At 62.0% G+C, this 22,605-nt stretch overlaps 6 protein-coding genes across 6 annotated transcripts; all 6 read right to left on the reverse strand.

Annotated features, from left to right (window-relative positions):
• Positions 1-2,057: 2,057 nt before the first annotated feature.
• LMJF_34_1960 (putative amastin-like surface protein) lies at positions 2,058-2,636 on the reverse strand (the record flags this gene model as incomplete). Its single annotated transcript, XM_001686241.1, has 1 exon — positions 2,058-2,636. One exon carries the CDS (start codon positions 2,634-2,636, stop codon positions 2,058-2,060), a length of 579 nt encoding a protein of 192 aa, XP_001686293.1.
• A 2,199-nt stretch (positions 2,637-4,835) lies between these two features.
• Positions 4,836-6,830, reverse strand: LMJF_34_1970 (tuzin-like protein; the record flags this gene model as incomplete). The annotated part of the gene is made up of 1 exon (XM_001686242.1): positions 4,836-6,830. One exon carries the CDS (start codon positions 6,828-6,830, stop codon positions 4,836-4,838), a length of 1,995 nt encoding a protein of 664 aa, XP_001686294.1.
• A 2,732-nt stretch (positions 6,831-9,562) lies between these two features.
• On the reverse strand, positions 9,563-10,177 carry LMJF_34_1980 (putative amastin-like surface protein; the record flags this gene model as incomplete). The annotated part of the gene is made up of 1 exon (XM_001686243.1): positions 9,563-10,177. One exon carries the CDS (start codon positions 10,175-10,177, stop codon positions 9,563-9,565), a length of 615 nt encoding a protein of 204 aa, XP_001686295.1.
• Positions 10,178-12,220: 2,043 nt separating this feature from the next.
• Positions 12,221-15,340, reverse strand: LMJF_34_1990 (conserved hypothetical protein; the record flags this gene model as incomplete). The annotated part of the gene is made up of 1 exon (XM_001686244.1): positions 12,221-15,340. One exon carries the CDS (start codon positions 15,338-15,340, stop codon positions 12,221-12,223), a length of 3,120 nt encoding a protein of 1,039 aa, XP_001686296.1.
• A 3,179-nt stretch (positions 15,341-18,519) lies between these two features.
• Positions 18,520-19,353, reverse strand: PPI (pyroglutamyl-peptidase I (C15 family); the record flags this gene model as incomplete). Its single annotated transcript, XM_001686245.1, has 1 exon — positions 18,520-19,353. The coding sequence occupies one exon, from the start codon at positions 19,351-19,353 to the stop codon at positions 18,520-18,522; it is 834 nt and encodes a 277-aa protein (XP_001686297.1).
• Positions 19,354-21,288: 1,935 nt separating this feature from the next.
• On the reverse strand, positions 21,289-21,768 carry LMJF_34_2010 (conserved hypothetical protein; the record flags this gene model as incomplete). Its single annotated transcript, XM_001686246.1, has 1 exon — positions 21,289-21,768. The coding sequence occupies one exon, from the start codon at positions 21,766-21,768 to the stop codon at positions 21,289-21,291; it is 480 nt and encodes a 159-aa protein (XP_001686298.1).
• Between the last annotated feature and the right edge of the window lie 837 nt (positions 21,769-22,605).

The following is a 22,605-nucleotide window of genomic DNA, read 5'->3' on the forward strand; positions in this document are numbered from 1 at the left end:
ATTCGCATGACTGTGCGAATCAGCGAGGCATGCACTTGCTTCTCACCGCCTCCATTCCACCACGCACAAGCCGGCGCATGCGCGCCTACAGCCACGGCACCCCTACGCCCTGTGGCACGGCGGCCACATCCGCGTCGCCGAGGACGAGCCGTCCTGCCGCTGCGCCGGGCCGCACTGCACGCCGCGCTCCCAGCGGGGCCGCCCTCAGGGTTGTGCCCCAGGGGCGGAGGCGGTGGCCTCTGTCGGTGGGGAGGGCGCAGCAGTGCGTGGCAGGTGGTGGTCGTCGTACACGCCGCACGAGCCGAGGGGGAATGTTGCCCAGCCGCAGGTCAGGGCCCTGTGAGACCCCGCAGTCTGCCTGCATGCCGTGCTTCTCCCCCTCCGTCTCCTGAAGGCCGCTGCATCGCGTCACATGCGGCGTGGCGACTCCCCACGGTGGAGCGTGGAGGATTCGGTGGTGTGCGCCAGCAACGAAGCCATCGAAACAATTCGCACAAGAGAGAGGCGAGGAGACACAGCGACACGGGGGGCGCACACGCAGACGGACTCGAGCCAGACGCCAGAGGAGCGAGCAGCAACGCAGCCCCGCCTCTGCTCCGCTCCGCCTTCGCACTCGCTCGTACCGCCGCGCATTTGCCCGTCCTGCTTCGCCTGCAGTCCCCTGCCCGCGTGTGTCGGCGTGTATGTGCGTATGCGCGTGCTCTGCTGCGCGGCTGCTGCCCTTGCCTGCGTCGTCGCCACAGTCCGCCGCCACCGCCAGCACACGCGCACATGAGGGGCGGGGGGTGCGGGGAGCGACGAGAGGCGCAGAGGGGCACGCACACACCACGCTTCTCTCTGCGCGCAGAAGAGAACAGCAAGCACGAGCGAGCTCGAGGGAGACGAGCGTCGAGTAAAGCGAGAGCGCGGGGCGGCACCCGCGACCACCGCACGAAAACAGAGACACGCCAACAGCGGCAGCCTTAGTGAGGGAGGGCCGCGGGGGCCGCTCACGGAACGAGGGGGAAGACGGTGACAGGGGCGCATACGCCTGCGCACACGCACACGCCGTGTACCACCACGCAGGCATGCACGAGGTGCTGCAGTCGCCCCTCGGCAGCGGTGCCCATGCACGGCCGTGCCGCTGCTGCCTGCGCACGCTCGCCCGCTCTGTCTTCTTCCCGCAACCGCCACCACCTCCTCTGGCACCTCGCACCCTCCCCCTCGCCCGTCTCCGTGTCCGCGCAGTCCACCGGGCGCGCGAGGGGGACACCAGAAACACGCGCGGCCGCCGCGGCGGGGCGCGTAGCTGAAGAAGGGCGGGCGCGTCACCGATGCCGTGGGCGGCTCTCCGCCTCCCGCCATCCCTGCCACGGCGTCGGCTTCTCCCCTGCGTCGCGCCTGCCTGCCCATCCCAGCTGGGGCATTCGCCGCACGCCTTCGCTCTCCCTTTCCCGCGCACACGGTCCGGCCCCCGGCGACCCCCCTGCCGGCACCCCGCGCCTTCCTCCGCCACCGCGCTCCGCCAACGGTGCGCCGGGCGGCCGTCACGGGGGCACGTCCCAGCAGCTGCTGAGGGCGAGCAGCTCACAGGGGAGGGTGAGCGGGTGGGGGTCAGTGGGCGGAAGGCGGCATGCGTCGGCGTGTGGGCGCGCAGTGTGTGTGCGCTGCCCACTGCATGGCGCCGGCCGCCGCGCGCATGAGCACGGCAACACAACGCGAGGGAACGGAGACGCCGACGAGAGCCGCGCGTGGGAGGAGGAAGGGAAGACGCACAAAGCCACACTCGTCACGAGACGCACGCGCACAGCGAGGGCAATGCGAGGCAGCGGGAAAAGAGAGAGCGAGGCGACGACAGCGCGGGCGAGAGCGACTCCTCGCCATGTGCGCGGAGAGCGGGTGCGTGCACGCACGCGCGACAGGGCAGCGAGAGGGCTGGGCCCGCGAAGGGCAGACACGGGAACCAGCAGCCTTCGCACCCTCATCCTCGCTGTCACCAGCTCCACCACGAGCACGCCTGTGTGGAGGGGCCGCGCCGCTATCAAGCTCGCCCTCCACTCCGTCCTGTTACCTCCATCCTACTCTTGCGCTGTCGGCGACTCCGGCTTCTCGTTCGCTTTAGTGGCCGGGACCGTGCACGGGAGCAGCAAGAAGATGATGTTGAGGATATCCAGTATCCAGGCCGCCACCAAGAGAGCGAACCCGGTGCCGAGCCGGTAGCCCGTATCCCTCACCTTAGGGCACTTTTGCCCATCGTCCTTGTTGTATGTCACCACTATGGCCACCCACACAATGAACAAGGTGACCGCGCCAACGATGTTCAGCGCCAGGCAAACCCAGCGGTGAATAGTGCAGCCGTACAGCAAAACTAAGCCCAGGACAAAGGCCGCGCCGTACACGAGGATGGAGATGATGGCGCATCCCTGCGCAAGGCGGAAAAGGGTGATGCGTGCAGGGCACTCGATCCATTGCATGTCTACCGTCTGGTCATATTGGAGTCCTTTACAGTCGAGCTTAAAGCCAAAAAGCGTTAGACACTGAGCGACTCCTGGACGATTGGGTGCACGGAAGATCTCCAGCGGCGTGCCCACCAGCACCAGAAGGAACGCCACGAACTGCACGACCACGTAGACAACGAGGGGGATACTGCACTTCATGGGCGAAAAGGGACAAGAGCGAGAGACTGAGAGGAGCGGCGCCGAGGCAGACGCGAGAACCAACGGCGGGGGTGCGGGCGAGACGCTGCCACACAGCGGATGACAAATGAGGAGGCGGAAACAAAGACGCAGGAGGGGGCAGATGGGAGAGCGGGAGAGAGCGGAGGAGAGTCGAGGCGTGGCGACGCGATGTCTTGGTTGCGGTGGCGTGTGCGCGCACGCGTTGTTGTTGGGCGGTCGGTTGTGCGCGGGTGTGTTGTGAGAGGCGGTAGAGGGACGGGCGGCGTGGGCAGCAGTGAAAAGGGGCGACAAGAGAGACGGGGAGAGAGAGGCGAGGAGACAGGCAAGTGACACGGCGGGGCGCGCGCAGCGGGGGCACATGGGCCATCGGCTGGCACAAACACGCAAGGCAAGCACATAGGCAGGGGTGGGCCACGCGGGGACAGGACGGGGGGAGGAAAGGGGGCACCTCCCGCTACCCTCCTCTGGCACGCGCCGCATCGCCTCCCACGCCCCTCCCCCCTTCGCTGATCCGCTCTGGCACCGCTTCGGCGGTGCTGCGCCGTCGCCGCGCCCCGGACACAGTCATCACGCACCCAGCGTGCATCTCATTCATTCCGTCAGCCACGCTTGTCCGCCTCCGCTGATGACGCTGGCCACACCGCGCCGTGGGATCCCAGCGTCCAGTGTACCGATCATGGACAGCAGGCAAAGAGCCTGCCGCACGCCCTCGGGCACGGTTGCCGACCCTTGGTGTCCGCGGGCAGGGCTGTGCTAGCGAGGTCGCCGGAGAGGCTCGCGGGCACGGTCACACCGGTGCCGGCCCACCGCGAGTTGTGCCGGCGATTCAACGGGTATACGTGCCCTACCTCCTGTTTTCTGATTTGGCAAGCGAGGCGCTGATGCAGGGCACAGCCCGTGGCTCCGCCAGTGCCGGACGCAGTGCAGCTGCAGTGGGCGCAGCGACGCACAGCGCTGTTGGCTGGCCGGCGCCCGTCACGAAGCGTCGGTACACGGGCCTGCATTCTGCAAGACGCGCAGTTCACCCCCACGGGGCCCACAGGGCACCAGGCGCACCAGCCTCTCAGCATCCCGGTGCAGCAAGAGAGAGGAGGCACGGCGCTGGCGACTGCGTGCTCACACAGCACGGCACGGGCACACACCTGCACGCCCTCCCCCTCCTCCCAACGACAACGGCGAAGCAGCGGCGTGGCGGCTGTGCTGCCGCGTCCCTGCTGGGACGCATACACACCACCTCGGGCTGCACACCTGAGAGCAACACCACCGCACGGCACACCGCCGACGCCGCCACGCAGACGCACACCTGCCAGGTGTCCCGCAAGCCCACAGCAGAATGCGCGACTGCGGCCAACGGCACCCACACAAAGACGGGCCCTCCTGGCGCCGCCGCCTGCGCAGCGCTCCGCACGCAGAGAGCTGCCGCGCTTGGAAGCAGCTCTGCAGACGCTGCCCAGCGCGCCGCCCTCTCCGCCATCGAGACAACAGCCGCAGACAGACCACACTTGTACGGCACGCTTCCTACAGCGTGAGAGAGGGATCGAATGGAGTGGGGTCAGTGGTACACGGCATGATGGACTCGGGTGTACCCACATTCGTGCGCGGGCACTGGCGCACGCACCTGCTGGCCTGGGACGGAGAGGCCGGGGCAACCAGGCGAAGGAGTGCCCGAGAGCTGGCCGGCAGCATCCCCTGCCCAAGGCGTACCTCCGCCAGAGCATACGCACGCACATGCAAACATCTCTCTCTATAGATATATACAGACGTATATCTATGCATGTGTATGCACGTGTATCGCCGACCCCGCCGGTGCACGGCCCACGCACCGCGTGGGTCAGCCGCATCGCTTTTGCCGATGCGCGTCTACTTTCCCAGCACAGGCGGCGGAGTCTCCGCAGCGGGCGAGGGCTCTTGTCCACCCCTCCCCCACCCCCATCGCAGCTTGGTCGCCCTCGGCAACTGATCCAGCAGAGACCCGCACCCGCACGCAGCTGTCAGCAACCACGTCGCCGTGCGGTGGGCGGTGCCTCCAACGGCTGCCCGCCAACACACGGCAGTGAAGGCAGCGCATCCACATCCGCCTCCGCACAAGCGCCCAAGCAGCAGCAAAGGCACCGCCCCCCCCCCCCCAGCCCAGCACAGCCCAGCCAAGGCCGCACGCGCCGGTCGCGTCCACACACACTAGATCAAGATGCAGCGCGCCGCGGTGTGGTACACCTGCTGCGCGAACCGCCACTCGTGCTGCACCGGATCGTACAGCACCATCTCCTGCACATCTGGCTGCCCGAGCACCGACATCGCTCCAGTGGCGTCATCGCGCACGCCGTCGGCGAATGGCATCGAGGCTAGCTGCCGGATCGCCGCACGAGCAGGCGAGCCAGGTGGTCCCAGCGCAGCCTGCAGCCGACGCATCGCCCGCGCCAGCATGAGGCTCGTGTACGTGACCGGGTCCACGCCGCGCTGGCGCAGCGCAGCGCACAGCTCGTCGACGTCGCTGCTGCGCGTCCCCACCACCTCCACAAAGCACACCAGGTCCAGCGCGTCCAGCGTGTGCTCCGCGTAGGCGAACGCCTGCCGGCGGGAGAAGGGTGGTATGCAGTAAAAGTCCAGCCTCCGCGACGACACGTTCAAAGGGGTCAGAGCCTTCATGGGCACCGCCAGGACGATATGGCAGGCCTGGCAGTCGCTCACCAGGCTCACCACCTCGCCGTACACCCTGCCCAGATCGCTGCCCTCGCGCAGCCTCATCACCAAGAACGGAACGCCGTCGCTGGCCTTCACGGTCGCGCCCCGCATCGCTTCCTCCACAAAACCCAGCAGGTCGCCGCACACCTCCACGTTGCTCACCCCCAGGGCCCTCACAACACTGCGCAGGGTGTCCTCCGTGCCGCCGACGTCGACATGAACCAGCGCCACCCCCTCCACGCGCACCGCGCGGCGACACGGCACACACCTGCCGCCGCCAGAGCCACCGGCGAGGGCCACGATGCGGGGATGCGACGGCGCCATCTGCGTCAGCACACTGCGCACAAGCGCCTCCTCATCCTCGCGCCTCACCTCGAAGGCCTCGGCGGCCGCCGCGAGCATACCCTCCTCCTTCCTTGGCCGGGCAGCCTTGGAGAGGGTCTCGATGGCTGTCCGGAGCTGATGGCCCCGCTGCTGCCGCCGGTACGCGCGCAGGTTCGCCGTGAACACGTAAGCGACCACAAGCACGCCGGCAATGCAGCTCATGGTGCCCTTGTACTTGGCCAGGGCATAGCGAAAGTTCGTATCCTTCACCCGCTCGCGGCGCAGCATCTGCATCGCCTTGTCGTGGTCGCGCTCCCACCGCGCCTTCTCGCTAACACTGTCCAGCTCCACCCTCGACACAAACACAAACGGCAGGAGATCCACGCCTTCCAGCAGGTACATCCGCTCCGCCCGCCAGCCGCGGCTGAACAGGACGAGCGCGATGGCCTCCACGTCGCGCGGGTCGTGCACGCAGGAGCGCAGCCAGTTTACCAGCGCCACCAGCCTAGCGCTCTGGAGCAGCTTCTTCCGCGGCTGCAGCGCCACAATGCGCTCAGACGCCACAGAGAGTTCCACTTCGCCCTTCTCCATTAGTATAATGTAGGTAGCGTTGCCGTTCACCTTGGCGATAGTGCCCTTCATGTGCATGGCGGACGGCGCCACCGCGGCCCCGCTCGCGGGATCGCCCTCCGTCCTGACCGTCACCCGCGTGCCAGCATCCACCACCAGCAGCTGCGCGGCGTCGCCGCGGCGGTCCTCGCCGTCGCGATCCCTCTTGCCAGTACGGAGCATCTCCGCCTTGTAGGCCGCCTCCGACAATCTGCTCACGAGCCGTCCGAGAGCCACGGGGCGGTCCTCGAGAACGCTCGCCGCGTGCGTCACGCGCACACCAACCAAGACGCCTGCCAGACTATTCCACGGCTTCTTCGGTGACGGCAGGCGGCCACGCATGCCGCACACACACTCGCGGCAGTGTCCGCCCTCCGACAACGCAGAATCTGCGCCGCCGCACCCACCACTCGACGCCGGCGAGAGACAGCTACACAAAGAGAGCCTACAAGATCCGGGTGCGGCCGCACCACCTCTACCATCCACCGCGCACACACCGATGCCGGCAATGCCTCTCCGCATGGCGTTCCACCGGGGGTCGAGTGTGAGCGCCATCATGTGCGCATGGGAGTGCCTCGTGTTGGCGTGTGGGTGACGGCGCCGCTCACGGCTGGGGGGCGCCTCTGCATCACCGCGCTTCCTCGACAACCACCCATGACCCGCGCGCCAACGTGCAGTAGAGAGAGGAGTGGGGCACATGATGAGGCATCGGCACAGAAGGCGGCTGCGCTGCCAGAGGGCGCGCGCACACACAGACATGTACACACGCACATACACACATATATATGTATATACATATACCGGCACGCACCCGCATGCGGGTGCACACACCTGCACGCACACGGCGCGGCAGCACCACGGGCAGCAGCAAAGAGCGCCGCCTGCACCCCCTATACCCTGCCCTCACGGGGACGAGGGGGACGGCAGTCGCGGCGGTGACGCTGTTGGTTTTCACGAGTCGGTCAACGGAAGCAAGCATAATAGCGAGCAGGCACGCGCGCAGGAAGGCGTACCGCAAAGCAAACAGAGGGGAAGCAAGAGAGGAGACAGAAGCGCACGCACGCCCTCCGCCCTGCCAGGCGAGGACAACAAGCGAGCGGTCCGCGAGGACAACGTAATGCGAGGCGTTTGGCGGTGTTGTCGGTACATAATATACCTACACAGCCATATATATATAGAGAGAGAGAGAGTCATATGTAGAGATCAACATGTATATATATATATGTATATATGTATGCACCTGCCGTTTTGCTGTTGGGTGGGTGTGCTGATTCGCATGACTGTGCGAATCAGCGAGGCATGCACTTGCTTCTCACCGCCTCCATTCCACCACGCACAAGCCGGCGCATGCGCGCCTACAGCCACGGCACCCCTACGCCCTGTGGCACGGCGGCCACATCCGCGTCGCCGAGGACGAGCCGTCCTGCCGCTGCGCCGGGCCGCACTGCACGCCGCGCTCCCAGCGGGGCCGCCCTCAGGGTCGTGCCCCAGGGGCGGAGGCGGTGGCCTCTGTCGGTGGGGAGGGCGCACCAGTGCGTGGCAGGTGGTGGTCGTCGTACACGCCGCACGAGCCCAGGGGGAATGTTGCCCAGCCGCAGGTCAGGGCCCTGTGAGACCCCGCAGTCTGCCTGCATGCCGTGCTTCTCCCCCTCCGTCTCCTGAAGGCCGCTGCATCGCGTCACATGCGGCGTGGCGACTCCCCACGGTGGAGCGTGGAGGATTCGGTGGTGTGCGCCAGCAACGAAGCCATCGAAACAATTCGCACAAGAGAGAGGCGAGGAGACACAGCGACACGGGGGGCGCACACGCAGACGGACTCGAGCCAGACGCCAGAGGAGCGAGCAGCAACGCAGCCCCGCCTCTGCTCCGCTCCGCCTTCGCACTCGCTCGTACCGCCGCGCATTTGCCCGTCCTGCTTCGCCTGCAGTCCCCTGCCCGCGTGTGTCGGCGTGTATGTGCGTATGCGCGTGCTCTGCTGCGCGGCTGCTGCCCTTGCCTGCGTCGTCGCCACAGTCCGCCGCCACCGCCAGCACACGCGCACATGAGGGGCGGGGGGTGCGGGGAGCGACGAGAGGCGCAGAGGGGCACGCACACACCACGCTTCTCTCTGCGCGCAGAAGAGAACAGCAAGCACGAGCGAGCTCGAGGGAGACGAGCGTCGAGTAAAGCGAGAGCGCGGGGCGGCACCCGCGACCACCGCACGAAAACAGAGACACGCCAACAGCGGCAGCCTTAGTGAGGGAGGGCCGCGGGGGCCGCTCACGGAACGAGGGGGAAGACGGTGACAGGGGCGCATACGCCTGCGCACACGCACACGCCGTGTACCACCACGCAGGCATGCACGAGGTGCTGCAGTCGCCCCTCGGCAGCGGTGCCCATGCACGGCCGTGCCGCTGCTGCCTGCGCACGCTCGCCCGCTCTGTCTTCTTCCCGCAACCGCCACCACCTCCTCTGGCACCTCGCACCCTCCCCCTCGCCCGTCTCCGTGTCCGCGCAGTCCACCGGGCGCGCGAGGGGGACACCAGAAACACGCGCTGCCGCCGCGGCGGGGCGCGTAGCTGGAGAAGGGCGGGCGCGTCACCGATGCCGTGGGCGGCTCTCCGCCTCCCGCCATCCCTGCCACGGCGTCGGCTTCTCCCCTGCGTCGCGCCTGCCTGCCCATCCCAGCTGGGGCATTCGCCGCACGCCTTCGCTCTCCCTTTCCCGCGCACACGGTCCGGCCCCCGGCGACCCCCCTGCCGGCACCCCGCGCCTTCCTCCGCCACCGCGCTCCGCCAACGGTGCGCCGGGCGGCCGTCACGGGGGCACGTCCCAGCAGCTGCTGAGGGCGAGCAGCTCACAGGGGAGGGTGAGCGGGTGGGGGTCAGTGGGCGGAAGGCGGCATGCGTCGGCGTGTGGGCGCCCAGTGTGTGTGCGCTGCCCAGTGCATGGCGCCGGCCGCCGCGCGCATGAGCACGGCAACACAACGCGAGGGAACGGAGACGCCGACGAGAGCCGCGCGTGGGAGGAGGAAGGGAAGACGCACAAAGCCACACTCGTCACGAGACGCACGCGCACAGCGAGGGCAATGCGAGGCAGCGGGAAAAGAGAGAGCGAGGCGACGACAGCGCGGGCGAGAGCGACTCCTCGCCATGTGCGCGGAGAGCGGGTGCGTGCACGCACGCGCGACAGGGCAGCGAGAGGGCTGGGCCCGCGAAGGGCAGACACGGGAACCAGCAGCCTTCGCACCCTCATCCTCGCTGTCACCAGCTCCACCACGAGCACGCCTGTGTGGAGGGGCCGCGCCGCTATCAAGCTCGCCCTCCGCTTCCTGTGGCTTGTTTACTGTTATTCGTCCTCTGTGACTCCATCGAGTTTGCACAGTCCTGTGATCCCCTCATCTGCAACGGAAGCAGCAAGAAGATGATGTTGAGGATATCCAGTATCCAGGCCACCACCAAGAGAGCGAACCCGGTGCCGAACCGGTAGCCCATATTCCTCACCTCACGGCATAGCGGCTCATCAGGTTTTTTGTATGTCACCACCATGGCCACCCACACAACGCACAAGGTGACCGCGCCAACGATGTTCAGCGCCAGGCAAACCCAGCGGTGAATAGTGCAGCCGTACAGCAAAACTAAGCCCAGGACAAAGGCCGCGCCGTACACGAGGATGGAGATGAGAGTGAACGCCTGCGCAAGGCGGAAACGGGCGATGCGTGCAGGGCAATTAAGCCATTGCATGTCTACCGTCTCCTCATATTCAAGTGATTTACAGTCGAGCTTAAAGCCAAAAAGCGTTAGACACTGAGCGACTCCTGGACGATTGGGTGCACGGAACATCTCCAGCGGCGTGCCCACCAGCACCAGAAGGAACGCCACGAACTGCACGACCACGTAGACAACGAGGGGGATACTGCACTTCATGGGCGAAAAGGGACAAGAGCGAGAGACTGAGAGGAGTGGCGCCGAGGCAGACGCGAGAACCAACGGCGGGGGTGCGGGCGAGACGCTGCCACACAGCGGATGACAAATGAGGAGGCGGAAACAAAGACGCAGGAGGGGGCAGATGGGAGAGCGGGAGAGAGCGGAGGAGAGTCGAGGCGTGGCGACGCGATGTCTTGGTTGCGGTGGCGTGTGCGCGCACGCGTTGTTGTTGGGCGGTCGGTTGTGCGCGGGTGTGTTGTGAGAGGCGGTAGAGGGACGGGCGGCGTGGGCAGCAGTGAAAAGGGGCGACAAGAGAGACGGGGAGAGAGAGGCGTGGAGACAGGCAAGTGACACGGCGGGGCGTGCGCAGCGGGGGCACATGGGCCATCGGCTGGCACAAACACGCAAGGCAAGCACATAGGCAGGGGTGGGCCACGCGGGGACAGGACGGGGGGAGGAAAGGGGGCACCTCCCGCTACCCTCCTCTGGCACGCGCCGCATCGCCTCCCACGCCCCTCCCCCCTTCGCTGATCCGCTCTGGCACCGCTTCGGCGGTGCTGCGCCGTCGCCGCGCCCCGGACACAGTCATCACGCACCCAGCGTGCATCTCATTCATTCCGTCAGCCACGCTTGTCCGCCTCCGCTGATGACGCTGGCCACACCGCGCCGTGGGATCCCAGCGTCCAGTGTACCGATCATGGACAGCAGGCAAAGAGCCTGCCGCACGCCCTCGGGCACGGTTGCCGACCCTTGGTGTCCGCGGGCAGGGCTGTGCTAGCGAGGTCGCCGGAGAGGCTCGCGGGCACGGTCACGCCGGTGCCGGCCCACCGCGAGTTGTGCCGGCGATTCAACGGGTATACGTGTCCTACCTCCTGTTTTCTGATTTGGCAAGCGAGGCGCTGATGCAGGGCACAGCCCGTGGCTCCGCCAGTGCCGGACGCAGTGCAGCTGCAGTGGGCGCAGCGACGCACAGCGCTGTTGGCTGGCCGGCGCCCGTCACGAAGCGTCGGTACACGGGCCTGCATTCTGCAAGACGCGCAGTTCACCCCCACGGGGCCCACAGGGCACCAGGCGCACCAGCCTCTCAGCATCCCGGTGCAGCAAGAGAGAGGAGGCACGGCGCTGGCGACTGCGTGCTCACACAGCACGGCACGGGCACACACCTGCACGCCCTCCCCCTCCTCCCAACGACAACGGCGAAGCAGCGGCGTGGCGGCTGCGCTGCCGCGTCCCTGCTGGGACGCATACACACCACCTCGGGCTGCACACCTGAGAGCAACACCACCGCACGGCACACCGCCGACGCCGCCACGCAGACGCACACCTGCCAGGTGTCCCGCAAGCCCACAGCAGAATGCGCGACTGCGGCCAACGGCACCCACACAAAGACGGGCCCTCCTGGCGACGCCGCCTGCGCAGCGCTCCGCACGCAGAGAGCTGCCGCGCTTGGAAGCAGCTCTGCAGACGCTGCCCAGCGCGCCGCCCTCTCCGCCATCGAGACAACAGCCGCAGACAGACCACACCTGTACGGCACGCTTCCTACAGCGTGAGAGAGGGATCGAATGGAGTGGGGTCAGTGGTACACGGCATGATGGACTCGGGTGTACCCACATTCGTGCGCGGGCACTGGCGCACGCACCTGCTGGCCTGGGACGGAGAGGCCGGGGCAACCAGGCGAAGGAGTGCCCGAGAGCTGGCCGGCAGCATCCCCTGCCCAAGTTGCACCCACGCGATGAGACTAGACATAGGCGGTTGTCTCGTCGAGTGGTAATGAGGAGCAGGGCTACCACGGGTGTTTTTTCATTGCGGCGAATGAGCCTTCCGAGTCAGGGTTGTGCGAACGCGTTCAGGAGGTCGACTTACTGTTGGCCAAGAGAGCAAAGAAGGGAGCTGTTCGGGCGGTGTGGTTCCATGCAGCACCTTGATCAGCATCCGAAAACTTCGGAAAACGTTTCGCTGAACAGGCGAACAGCTTGGTGAAACGGAAAGAAAAAGCGTCCGGCTCTCCTGCTGTCGTGTCCCCAATCGAGCGCGCTTTTTGTACTACTCTCCGGGAGTCGTGGGGTACAATTCGAGCACGTTATCGGCGTCGTCGTTGATCTGCTGCTGCCGCAAAAACTGCTGAAATGCTGCGTCGTCGTGTACGACGAGCTTGCCGTTTGTTTTGCTGCTACACTCGGCAAGCACCGGAGGCAACTCACCCTTTTCCAGCTTCACAAAGACATTGTTGTTGAAGAGGGTTGTCTCGTCTACCAAACTAACGTAATCCGTAAAGTTCTCCGCAAAGAGCTTAAAGGAGCGCAGCTGAACCGAGATGGGGACACCGCGATTGGTTTGAAACTTGCGCAGAAATCCGCGCGGAACGGCTGTCTCTACCTCTACGGTGATACCGAGGAAAAGAATTTTGTACGGCATCGGCAGGGCGGGTTGGCGAGCTTTTTCGGCGACGAAGTACTTTTCCATCTGCGTCTTGTCGATGTAGCCTGGACCTTGTTTAAAGAGTGTGAGGTGGGCATCGCGCACCATGGCGACCACCTGCTGCACAAATGGCTTCCACATCATAGTGCCGTCCAGGACGATGCTGCGGCCTTGGTTGATCGCCTTCACAAGGAGGTTCTCGGCAGCACGAGTGCTGTGCGTGTGCGCCTCCGACGACGACATCTCGCACTCTAGTGGCAGCTTGAACTCATCGGCATTCACGACAACGCTCTGCTCTTTGTGACTTTCCCACCAGCTGCTTTTGGCGAGAGCCGCCACCGCTGTCGTCTTGCCTGCGGCCATACCGCCGCCCAGAAAAATGAAGAGAGGCTGATCCGGCGGCTGCTGATGAGATGGTGTCGACGGGAGAGGTGTTGGTGTGCCACCAGTTCCGCCGCTCCCGGTAACACTCAGGTCCTCCTTGATGCCTTGCAAGCGACGAAGCGTCACCACTGCCGAGTAGAGCTCTCTGTAACGCTTGAACTTCTCCTCTTGACGAATGGTTTTGATGCAAGTAAAGAATTCCTTCATCTTCCGCAGACGTGGGACACTTGCCCCGCGAGAGCTAATCCATTCTACAAGCGCAGGAACGGTCTGCACGCCATCTAAGGGGTAGATAACATAGTCCCCGCCGCTCACGATGTCCTCGAGAAAGTCACCCGCCGCCCCTCCGCTGTCCTCGGCCAGCGGCTGCACCCTATCCTCCACGCTGCCGCCTTGGGCGCTGGAGTTCGCTCTGGTGGTGGTGCTGCTGCTGCTAAACTGCGGCGGCGTGGTCACGAACTCGTTTCGAGCGCTTTCCCCCACGGAGGTACTGAAGAGGATCTCCGTCGGCGTCCGCGGTGAAGCTGCGGTCCATTTGTCAGGCCATTGCGCCAGCAGTGAAGGTGCATCTGGCTGACTGCTGGGCAACGCGCTCGTATGTCTCCCTGACGCGGCGTGCAGGTCGCCGACGATCTTGTACGCTTTACCTCGGCCCCGTGTCGGTGTGCTGGGGCGCGGGCTCATACTAGTGTTTTGCGGCGCTCTAGCAACTTGGTTAGTGCCCGGCGTGGCAGACGTCCCTTGTGATGCATTGCCGCTGCCACCGGTTGTGCGATGCGAAGGCTCTTCTTCGTTGTGAGGCAGGGCCGGGGGCTCTGCATCAACAACGGGAGAAGGGCCGCAGCGAAACGGCGCCGATCGCGCCTGTGTGGAACGCGCTGAGGCCTTCGCCAGGGCCTTTGGTACCCATGAAGTCGACAAGGATGTTGAGTCGGCTGTGGAGGTGCCCGCATCGGCGTCTTGTTTCCGGTCGGTATCGGCGTTGTACTTGTTTTCGTCCTCGGCGTGGTCAGTGCGAGTGTGCGCACCGGCGTTTGGATAATGGTGGCGGTGCTTTTGGTGCAGAATGGGAGGAATGTACACAATGGTTGGGAACCAGCTGACCTTGTACAGGCTTGACAGCTCTGGCTCTGCTACGGCATAGACGACGGCTATGGTCGGCATCGGATCAAGCACCCGCTTCGCTGTGATCTTCTGGAACATGTCAATCACTTCGTTGCTCTTGGCCGAGTACTTGGCGTGAAAGACGATCACAAGACCCGTTGTGTTGCGCTGCAGTGCTTCGCAGTAGTTGCTGAGCGTCAAAAAGTGCAGCCCGGACACGGCCGCGGCGTTGAAGGCACGGGCAGACATGACGTTTGGTGACATAGTATGGGTAAAGCCATTGCTTGTGGCGGTGTTGCAGGCATGTGCACTGACCGGCCCCATGCTTGGGGACGAGGTGGACGCTGCGTCGCCGGTCAACGTGTTGCCAAACGTCGGCGAGAGCTTTGGGAGGGGAGCGGTCGCAATGGCGTCGAGTGGCTTCCTCTTGCTAACCGATCTGAAAGTGAACTGCTGCTGCCGACTGGGAAAATCGAGCCCGTCCATCTTCGCATTGCCAGCTATTGGCGGGCCACTAGCGGAGACAATGTCCTGCCTGTTGGGCGCTGCCCCACTCACGGAGGTGCTAGCAACGCAGCTCGGACGATGCGGCGAGCCTACGCAAGGGCGCGGCGCCACCGTTGACGCAAATGTGTCCAAGGACAACAGACTCTCGGTTGGCTCGAGGTAGGTGTGCGGAGGGAGCAGCCAAGGCGTGTGCACCACGTCATCGGCACCCTCATTGGGGGCAAGATCGGCGCACATAGGCAGTACGTACTCCCGCACATACACCTCGTACTCCTTGTTGATCTGAATCACGTAGTCGGCTCGGTGCCAGTTCCACGAGAAGTACATGGGTACGAGTGTGTTGAGAATGGACAGCAGGTGCTCCACCGACTTGTCCGGGTCGCAGCAGGACATTCCGGCCGCCACATTACGCTTGTCAGTGTGATCCTCAGATGAGTGCGCCGCACATCCGTCGTCAGAAGTGTCCTCGCTAGAGTCTTTCTCATCGCGACCGACGTATGAGGTGGGATCAGGGGAGTCGATGCAGTAGGAAGCACGCTTGCGAATATGCCGGATGAGACGGAGCCGGTCTTGCGCAAAGCGAGCCGCCCACTTGTGGCACAGCTCCTGCAGCAGTTCGGGGTTTTCACGTGTAAGGAAGAGCATCGTACAGCACGCAGCAAGCTTCGCCACGTACATGTACGGCGGATGCTCGATTGCCTTGAGGACGTACTCGACAAAAGGTACGTAAGGAGGTGGCGATTGCATCATGATGCTGCGTGGAGGAGACCAAGCAGCGGGGAAGTGAGCCTTAAAGAGAGAGCACACATACACAACTGGCAAAGAAGAAAACAAAAAAAGGGGGAGTGATATTTTGAGCAACAATACCAAGCTGAAAGCGCGCGCACAACAACAAGAAAGCAAAAACAAACAAGCAAACAAAACCTCGACACACGCCGGAATACGCGTCGGTCTTGCTTGGCTGTTCCCACGTCTTTGTTCGTTGTCTTCTAGTGCGGTAACCACCCCCTCCTCTCCACAGGAAAGAATGAGATGAATGGACCACCGCTCTCGCTACGCCGAGACTCGTAAGAGGCAAAGAGCGCTGCGACAACAGAAAGCAAGTGCGGATTCACGAGTGAGGAGCTCACCAGAAAAGAAATCACAGAGGCACACACACACACACACACACAAAGAGAAATCGTAAGGTAGAGAGAGCTCGCAAGAAACCGAATCGCTTGTGGAGGCTAGGGGTGCCAGAGAAAATAAAGTTCAGAGGTGATGACCCGCGAAGAACGCACAGTGGAAAAAAAAAATTAAACAACCAGCGAAAACTCAAGAAGATCGCAAGATCGGCGATTGAGGAAGACGCAACTCCTTGTGACGAAATGGCCGGTTGCACACACTTTGGTTTCACAGGTCAGAACTAATCAACAAAGCTGATAAGAGGCCGACGCACAAGAGCCCACACCAATACAACAGCAAGAGAGTTCAATCGCTCACTAAGACCTGAGTAGAGAGAAAGGGTGCAATTAGAAAGCGGCGCGCGTCTCGCAAGCGCAGCAAAGTCTCCCCCGGCTCTTTAGCAAACGACTGCGCTGTGATATACAAACAAATTAAAAGTACAAAAAGGGAAGCAACAACAGCAAGCACATACAACGAAGAGTCCACAGCGGCCATATAAAGTCCGTTGAGCAGCAGGAGGATTCAATTCGCAGTACTGAACGCACAAACCAAAAAAAAAAATAGGGAGTGAGGTAGCCGTACAAGACAGAGGGGGAGGGGGAGAAAGAGGAGATGTTGGTATCAAAGAGGGAAGAAGAGAATCAGTGTGGCAGGCACTAGTCCATTTAAACGACTCCTAATAATAGGAAGAGAGACGCGGTGACGAGAGAAAAGGCAAAAAGGAAAAAAAGGCAAACAGACGTGAAGTGAGAGGTGCTGTTCAAAGGACAAACGAGCGGAAAGAAAACACACACAACGAGAGAACGGCGGAAATAGAGGGAAAGTGAGAGAAAAACAGCACGAGCAAGCGGCAAGCGACAGGTGAAAACCTAGAAACACACAGACACATACACAGAGAGAGAGAGAGAGAGGCACGGGCATAAAAAGGAGGCAGGCCTCTTCGACCTTTCGCTGTTCAGGACACCTTTGCTAATCCTCTTCTTTCTAGTTTTTGGTGCATATATATATATATATATATATGTATACGAGATTCCTCCTTTCGCTACTGCCGTGTCGCACACGCCGTGTAGCACGCTAGTCGGACCCCTACGTTTATCAGGACTCCGAATCAACCTCTTCTTTTTCTCACTTTTCTTGTCGTTCCGCGACCGCTAATACACACTCGCACACGCCAACTCGGTGGCCTGGTAACCCTCGCCTTCGCGCTTGGGTGTGCGCTTTGGATTGTTTTTCCTCACTGCGCCACCTCTCCCGTTGATTTTTTCTCTTGTGCGTGAGCGGCGATGTGGGCTGGGGAAACGGCGGGGAGCCGCAACGACTAACGCCGACCAAACCTCGCTGTTCTTTTTCGTGTTGCTTGATGGGCAGCTGAGTTTGCGCGGACGTGTGCCCCCTTTTTCTTTCTGCAAAAGAATTGCTGCCTTCACTGCGGCACGAGAATACTTTTCTAAGCCTTCCTCGTGTATAAACGCAAAAGGGTAGATTTGCGGCCTCCCCTCGCTGCCGTTTCTCTATCCCCGGTGAGGCCTGCGCGTTTGTGTGTGTGTGTGTGTGTGTCGGGAAGTGGGGAAGGTCTTGCCGTTCCGTATAGACGACGCAGCAACGGTGCTGGTGGGGGGGAGGGGGGGGGGTATTGGAACTGGGAAACAACGGCAGGCGGAACGGGGCGCAGGCAGAGGGGTACAAAATGCCTGAAACCTCTTTGTCGTTTGGGGGAGCGGGGGAGGGCATTCGTCTTCCTTTTCGACTCCGTGTCGTACCCGTTTCACGTTACACGGCTGCTCCTTTCAAGTGTTCCTTGGCAGTAGCGACAGCAGTGGCTCTTCGGTCTCTTCGAAGAGCTGGCCTCCTTCTGTGTTTTGGTTTCGCTGTGTAGGATGATGCTCTCCAACAACGCAGGAAAAAAAACGAAGAAAGGGGGAGGGGTGCGGGGACGAGCAAGGCGAGGTAGAGAGAAAATAGATACACCGCGTACGTACGCACCCAAAACAAGACAGAAGGCATACATGCAAGGTCACCAGCACCACTACGATTTCAGGATGCTAGGAATGAAAGGGGGAGGGAGGAGGGGCTCAACAAAAACACCTAAAAATAACAACGACCCACAAGCTACCTGCTAAGCGGCAGCCCTTGGCGTGCGTGAAAGACGAATAAGTTCTGGTTCGGGCACACACACACTACAAACAGAGGCGATTTAGGGCAAAAGAAGAAAGGGCAGGGAGAAAAAGAGAAAGACGTTGCACAAAGTGCCGTTCCAGGCGCAGTAGGCAGATGACGTCAATTCAAAAAGGAGAGGGTGTGCAAAGGCGCTTCACGCCAAAACGTGAGCCCGCAACATCATCGGAAAGCGGCTCATCCGTTCGCCTTCTGAGGGCTGTGAAGACGTGGAGCGCCTTTGTAGACGCTTGTTGGCTGCTCATGTGTGCAACTGTGCGTCGGTGCGCACCTGATGGATGAAAAGGGCGCGTGAACAGAGACGATATGCCGCCTTGGTTATTTTGTTTCTCTTTCGGGCGTAGGAAAAACTGAAACAACGCCCCTTCGTGATATTCCGCTTAGGAGACTCATAGGAGAAATCGCTAACGGTGAGCGGAACGGCCTTCAGCCGACGCGAACAAGCAAGGAGGACGACTCCGCGCAGAACACAAAGGTGAGGTGGCTTCCCTGTAACGTGTTGCCATCCACTTGGCCCGAGCATGAGGGCGATGATGGGGCGAAAGAACGTGAACAAACGCACCGCTCCTTCGCTGCGAACGATGTCTTCGTCACATGGTCATCAAAGACAGCAGGCCGTGCATGAGACACTGCACTTGCACCGACTGTACGATCGTCGGTGGGTTGTAAGCCACAATGGGACCGCCCTCGATCTCCGTCTTGCCGCGAATCGGATCGACAACGTGAACGAAGATGCCATAGACGACACCCGGGTTCTTTTCCTGAAGTCGAAGTGCGTGGTAGAGGGCGCAGTTGCACAGGTAGCGCCCTGCGTTGCGCGAAATTGCAGAGCTCGGCGCCTGAAACGTTGGCATCGCCATGTCCTTTCTGTCTGTGTCCGCCGATGTCACCTCATTGTTGGTCACGGCACCCGTCACCCAGTGATGCCATGACTCGGCAACGGTGTCGTTTACCTGTTGAATCAAGCGCTCCAGCTTCTCGAGCTGCGGCGAGCCCTCCTTGCCGAACCAGCTCTCGTGAAATACTTCAATGGCGCCGTCCTCCGGTACAATGGGCTCGTGGTTGAGCACCTTACCGTCCACGTCAGGGACGCTAGAAAAGAGCTCGTTGCAGCCCTGCACCTCAACGCAGATGAGCCCCGTTGTGTCATTGTGAACACCTAGGTGGCAGAGAAGGATCTTCACCTGGCCGGCGCCGTGTTCGGCGATGATGTCGGCAGTGTCCCTTTCCACCTTCTCAAAGTACGCTGCGACGCTGGTCACGCTGACATCCAGCTCCGTGTAGCGCACCTCCGCGACGTCGGGGTGGCGCTTCAGGCCCTCCGCGACACGAAGGGCAATGTCGGAGCTGGGGTTCACCTTCACAGTGGCGAAGGGCCCGTAGCCCGTGATGAACACGACGATGCCCGCCTTGGAGTGCAGCATTTTAAGCGGTGCGGAACTGCGAGGAGCCCTGTGTGCTCGTAGAAGGCCGCTTGCAATAGTGAGACATTGATCGTGCGGTGCACGTGTGCGGTGGTCGTTGGGGAGGGAAGGTGGAGGATGATTCCCTTTCAGTGCTGAGGACATAGTTCTTCAGAAAAGTGCTCGGGCGCGCAAAAGCCTACGAAGAGGCGCTCTTCCAGAGGGACTATGAGAGGTGCGCAAAGGCGAAATGCGCGGGCCAGTCGCAGTGACAGAGGCGGCATAGTAAGAGACAGTGCACCACCGTTTTCTCTGTTCGGTTCACACGATGGCAAGGGTATAGGCTGCCACGACCATCCGCACACTACTCACATGATCTTCATTGCAATAGAGGTGTTTTACGGTTGCGCCTCCGTGTCCGCGTTCGCAGCAACACGATCGAGTTCTACGCAGCTACGGAGAACGCGCATAAAACCACAAACGTACAGTTCATCGAGGCAAGTAGGCGAGTAGCAGCACTAGTAGCAGGACAAGCTGCCGCAGTTCCACTGAAAAGAGCGGAAACCGCACCCTCAGCTAGGTAACGACGCTTGCGACGAAGTCTTGCACACGCTCGATTCGAGAACATACGTGCGCCAACATCAGAAAATTAGCAAACCGTTTTTGCTTTTGTTATTACTTTCCCACCCTCGTCCTTGGTGATCTCCCCTGCGACGGCAAGCTGTCTCCTGCACTGCGTCGCCGTCGACGCCGGCGCCGCCGCACACACTTGACCACGTTACGCGATTTCCATGCGGCGCCTTCCTTGTTGCGTTGTTCGGTTGATGATGATTTCATGAAGATGCTCCTTAGTGACTGGGAAGAAATCAGAATGCGACACAAGCCGACGGGGAAGAGAGAGACATTCATGCGAAATGAGGAGGGCACACCGGCAGAAGTCACCTGCCTGTCACTTCCCACGTATACTCGAGGGTACCCGTAAATGGAGGACACGGATTGGGTGAGGTTTTCAGAAGCAGACATTGTGGAGAAACGAGCCTCTTTGTCACAATGGCTTCAAGCCTTCTACTCGCCTGCGTCCGTGAGCTGTGAACAGGGGCGTTCCCACAAGCGCCGCAAAGCTTCAGCGATCGTCGACCCATCACTGCAAAGCACATCTTGCGAACTCTACAGCGCTTAGTTTTAACTTTTTCCATGATGTCCCACCGTCGCGGGTAGTAGGGGGTGGAGGGCAACACCTCGCAGTGCGCGGTGTCTCAGGGTCCCGTGCGCCCCGCTCCCCCCTATCCCTGCCAGATGCCGGAGCACGTCTCGTGACGACAGAGTCATGCATCCTTGACGCAGGGAGAGGTCAGAGCGATGTTTACCGCGACCCATGTCGGGGAGGAGGCCCTGGGTGGCGCCGCGTCGGAGCGACCGGCGACAGTGCACACAGCTTGTGCCACCCCTATGATTGGGCAGAGTGTCCGCTTGACTCGAATGTATCCTGCCCCCGGCCCTCAACACTGCCGAGTGGTGTGGTGGAGGGGCCTGAGTGTCACGTCTACTGGGCTGCCCCAGAGGTGGCGACCGGCGTGATGAGGGAGCGGCTGTGAGGCGACCTGCGACGCGGCGGGTGGGTGCGGGTATAGGTTGAGGCAGGGGGCCGTGCTCTCACATGACCGCGTCGGCGCATTGCTGCAACGCGCGCGTCTAGGCCTGCTTCCTGCCGCGCGATGGGGGCCTGTGCCAGGGCGGGGGCAGAGCGGTGCTGGACTTTGGCTTCTACTCCACGACGAACAACTTTCAGCAAGAAAGAGAAAATGGCTGCTGCTTTTGTGGCGATGTGAGAAGGTCACCATGCCAGGGAATAGACAGAGCGGCAAGTAGTCGAGCGAACGTTTGGCACACATGCCCCATCCAACATGCACGCTACACGAAACACGCCCACACGTTGACGCTCGAAGACACACCGTATCAGTGCCGAAAGGGCGACCACGGCTCATCCTTGAAGTACTTCATATGTTCGCCAAAGCAGTAGCCGTACAAGGTTGTCCCGAACGTGGACGAGACACACAGAAAGCAGAGCAGCTTCAGCCACATCCACTCCGGATCGGCGCGGCCGGCACCGAGCAGTTCGGCGACCGTGTCCGGGTGCCCTGGGATACTACGACTCACATAGTACTCAGAAGAGCTGCTACCACGGCGACCCTGAAACAGAAACTTTTGCAGCTGGTCCTGTGTCGCCGGTGCCTTCTCCACACGCACAAAAGAAGCGTGGGTTTCTTCTTTGGCGTGCTGAAGAGATGTATCAACGTGAGTATTTGGAGCGCTGCAGCCCGCCTCTGCGTCGCTGGTGGGATCCTTAGGCGCTGTCGCGCGCGTCGGAGGATTCCGCGCTGCTGCCGCCCCCGAGCGGCGTACCGTAGTTGCAGCAAGGACAGCGCAGCGCAGCATGGTGATGCAAGGCACGCAGAGAAAAGCAACAAGGGACTCCCGTCAATGGTGTGAGGAAATTAAGGGCGGAGAAGGGGGTGGGGGGGGAGGGGGGCGAACGTGGAGTGCCACTGGCAAGACCGGCCGGTTGCTTTGCTTTGATGGGGGACGCAGCTCGACGGACTGCAGGAAGAGATGCAGTAGGAAGGGGGGAGAACACGAGGAAAAAAAGAGCTGAGAGACGTATTGGGGCGTCGTGATAGCGGACGGAGCGCTTGCCTGCCGGCACACACTGGAGAAGCGTACATGCGCGTCTGTTTTCGTCTGCCTCCCCACACGTACGCGAAACCAGCAAACACGAAAAACGCGAGACGCGAGTGCGTGAACGCATGCACACGTTTTTTCTCCTCCTTCGGTATGTGTACAGTGAGACCAGAGTGCGGGAATCATGGAGAGATGAGCTACGAGATGTGGTTGAGAAAAAGATCTATTCCGTGCTTTGAGGGGCCTCGCTAGACAGCGCCTGCATGGTGAAAGCAGACACTACGTCACCCATCGTGCACGTATCCAACGAAAGCACAGAATACGCCGAGAGGGCGGTGAGAATGCCGGTGGGGTGGGATGGAGAGCGGGACGTGTAAGGACCCCGAGACACGTGCGATTCCGCATTCTCTCGACAGCGTGTTCCCTGCCCTCGTCTGCGCTGCTTTGGTCGCTCGCCATGAAGTTGCGTCTTGGAGCGTCGCAGAAGAACAGAAAAGAAAGGAAAAAGAAAACGAGAACAGGGACACAAGTCATCAATGCGAAAACGGAGAAGGGAAAGAGAGAGAAACGTCACGGAGTCACATGCGCACGAGC

Source organism: Leishmania major, chromosome 34, assembly GCF_000002725.2.
Source record: "Leishmania major strain Friedlin complete genome, chromosome 34".
Classification (NCBI taxonomy): domain Eukaryota; phylum Euglenozoa; class Kinetoplastea; order Trypanosomatida; family Trypanosomatidae; genus Leishmania; species Leishmania major.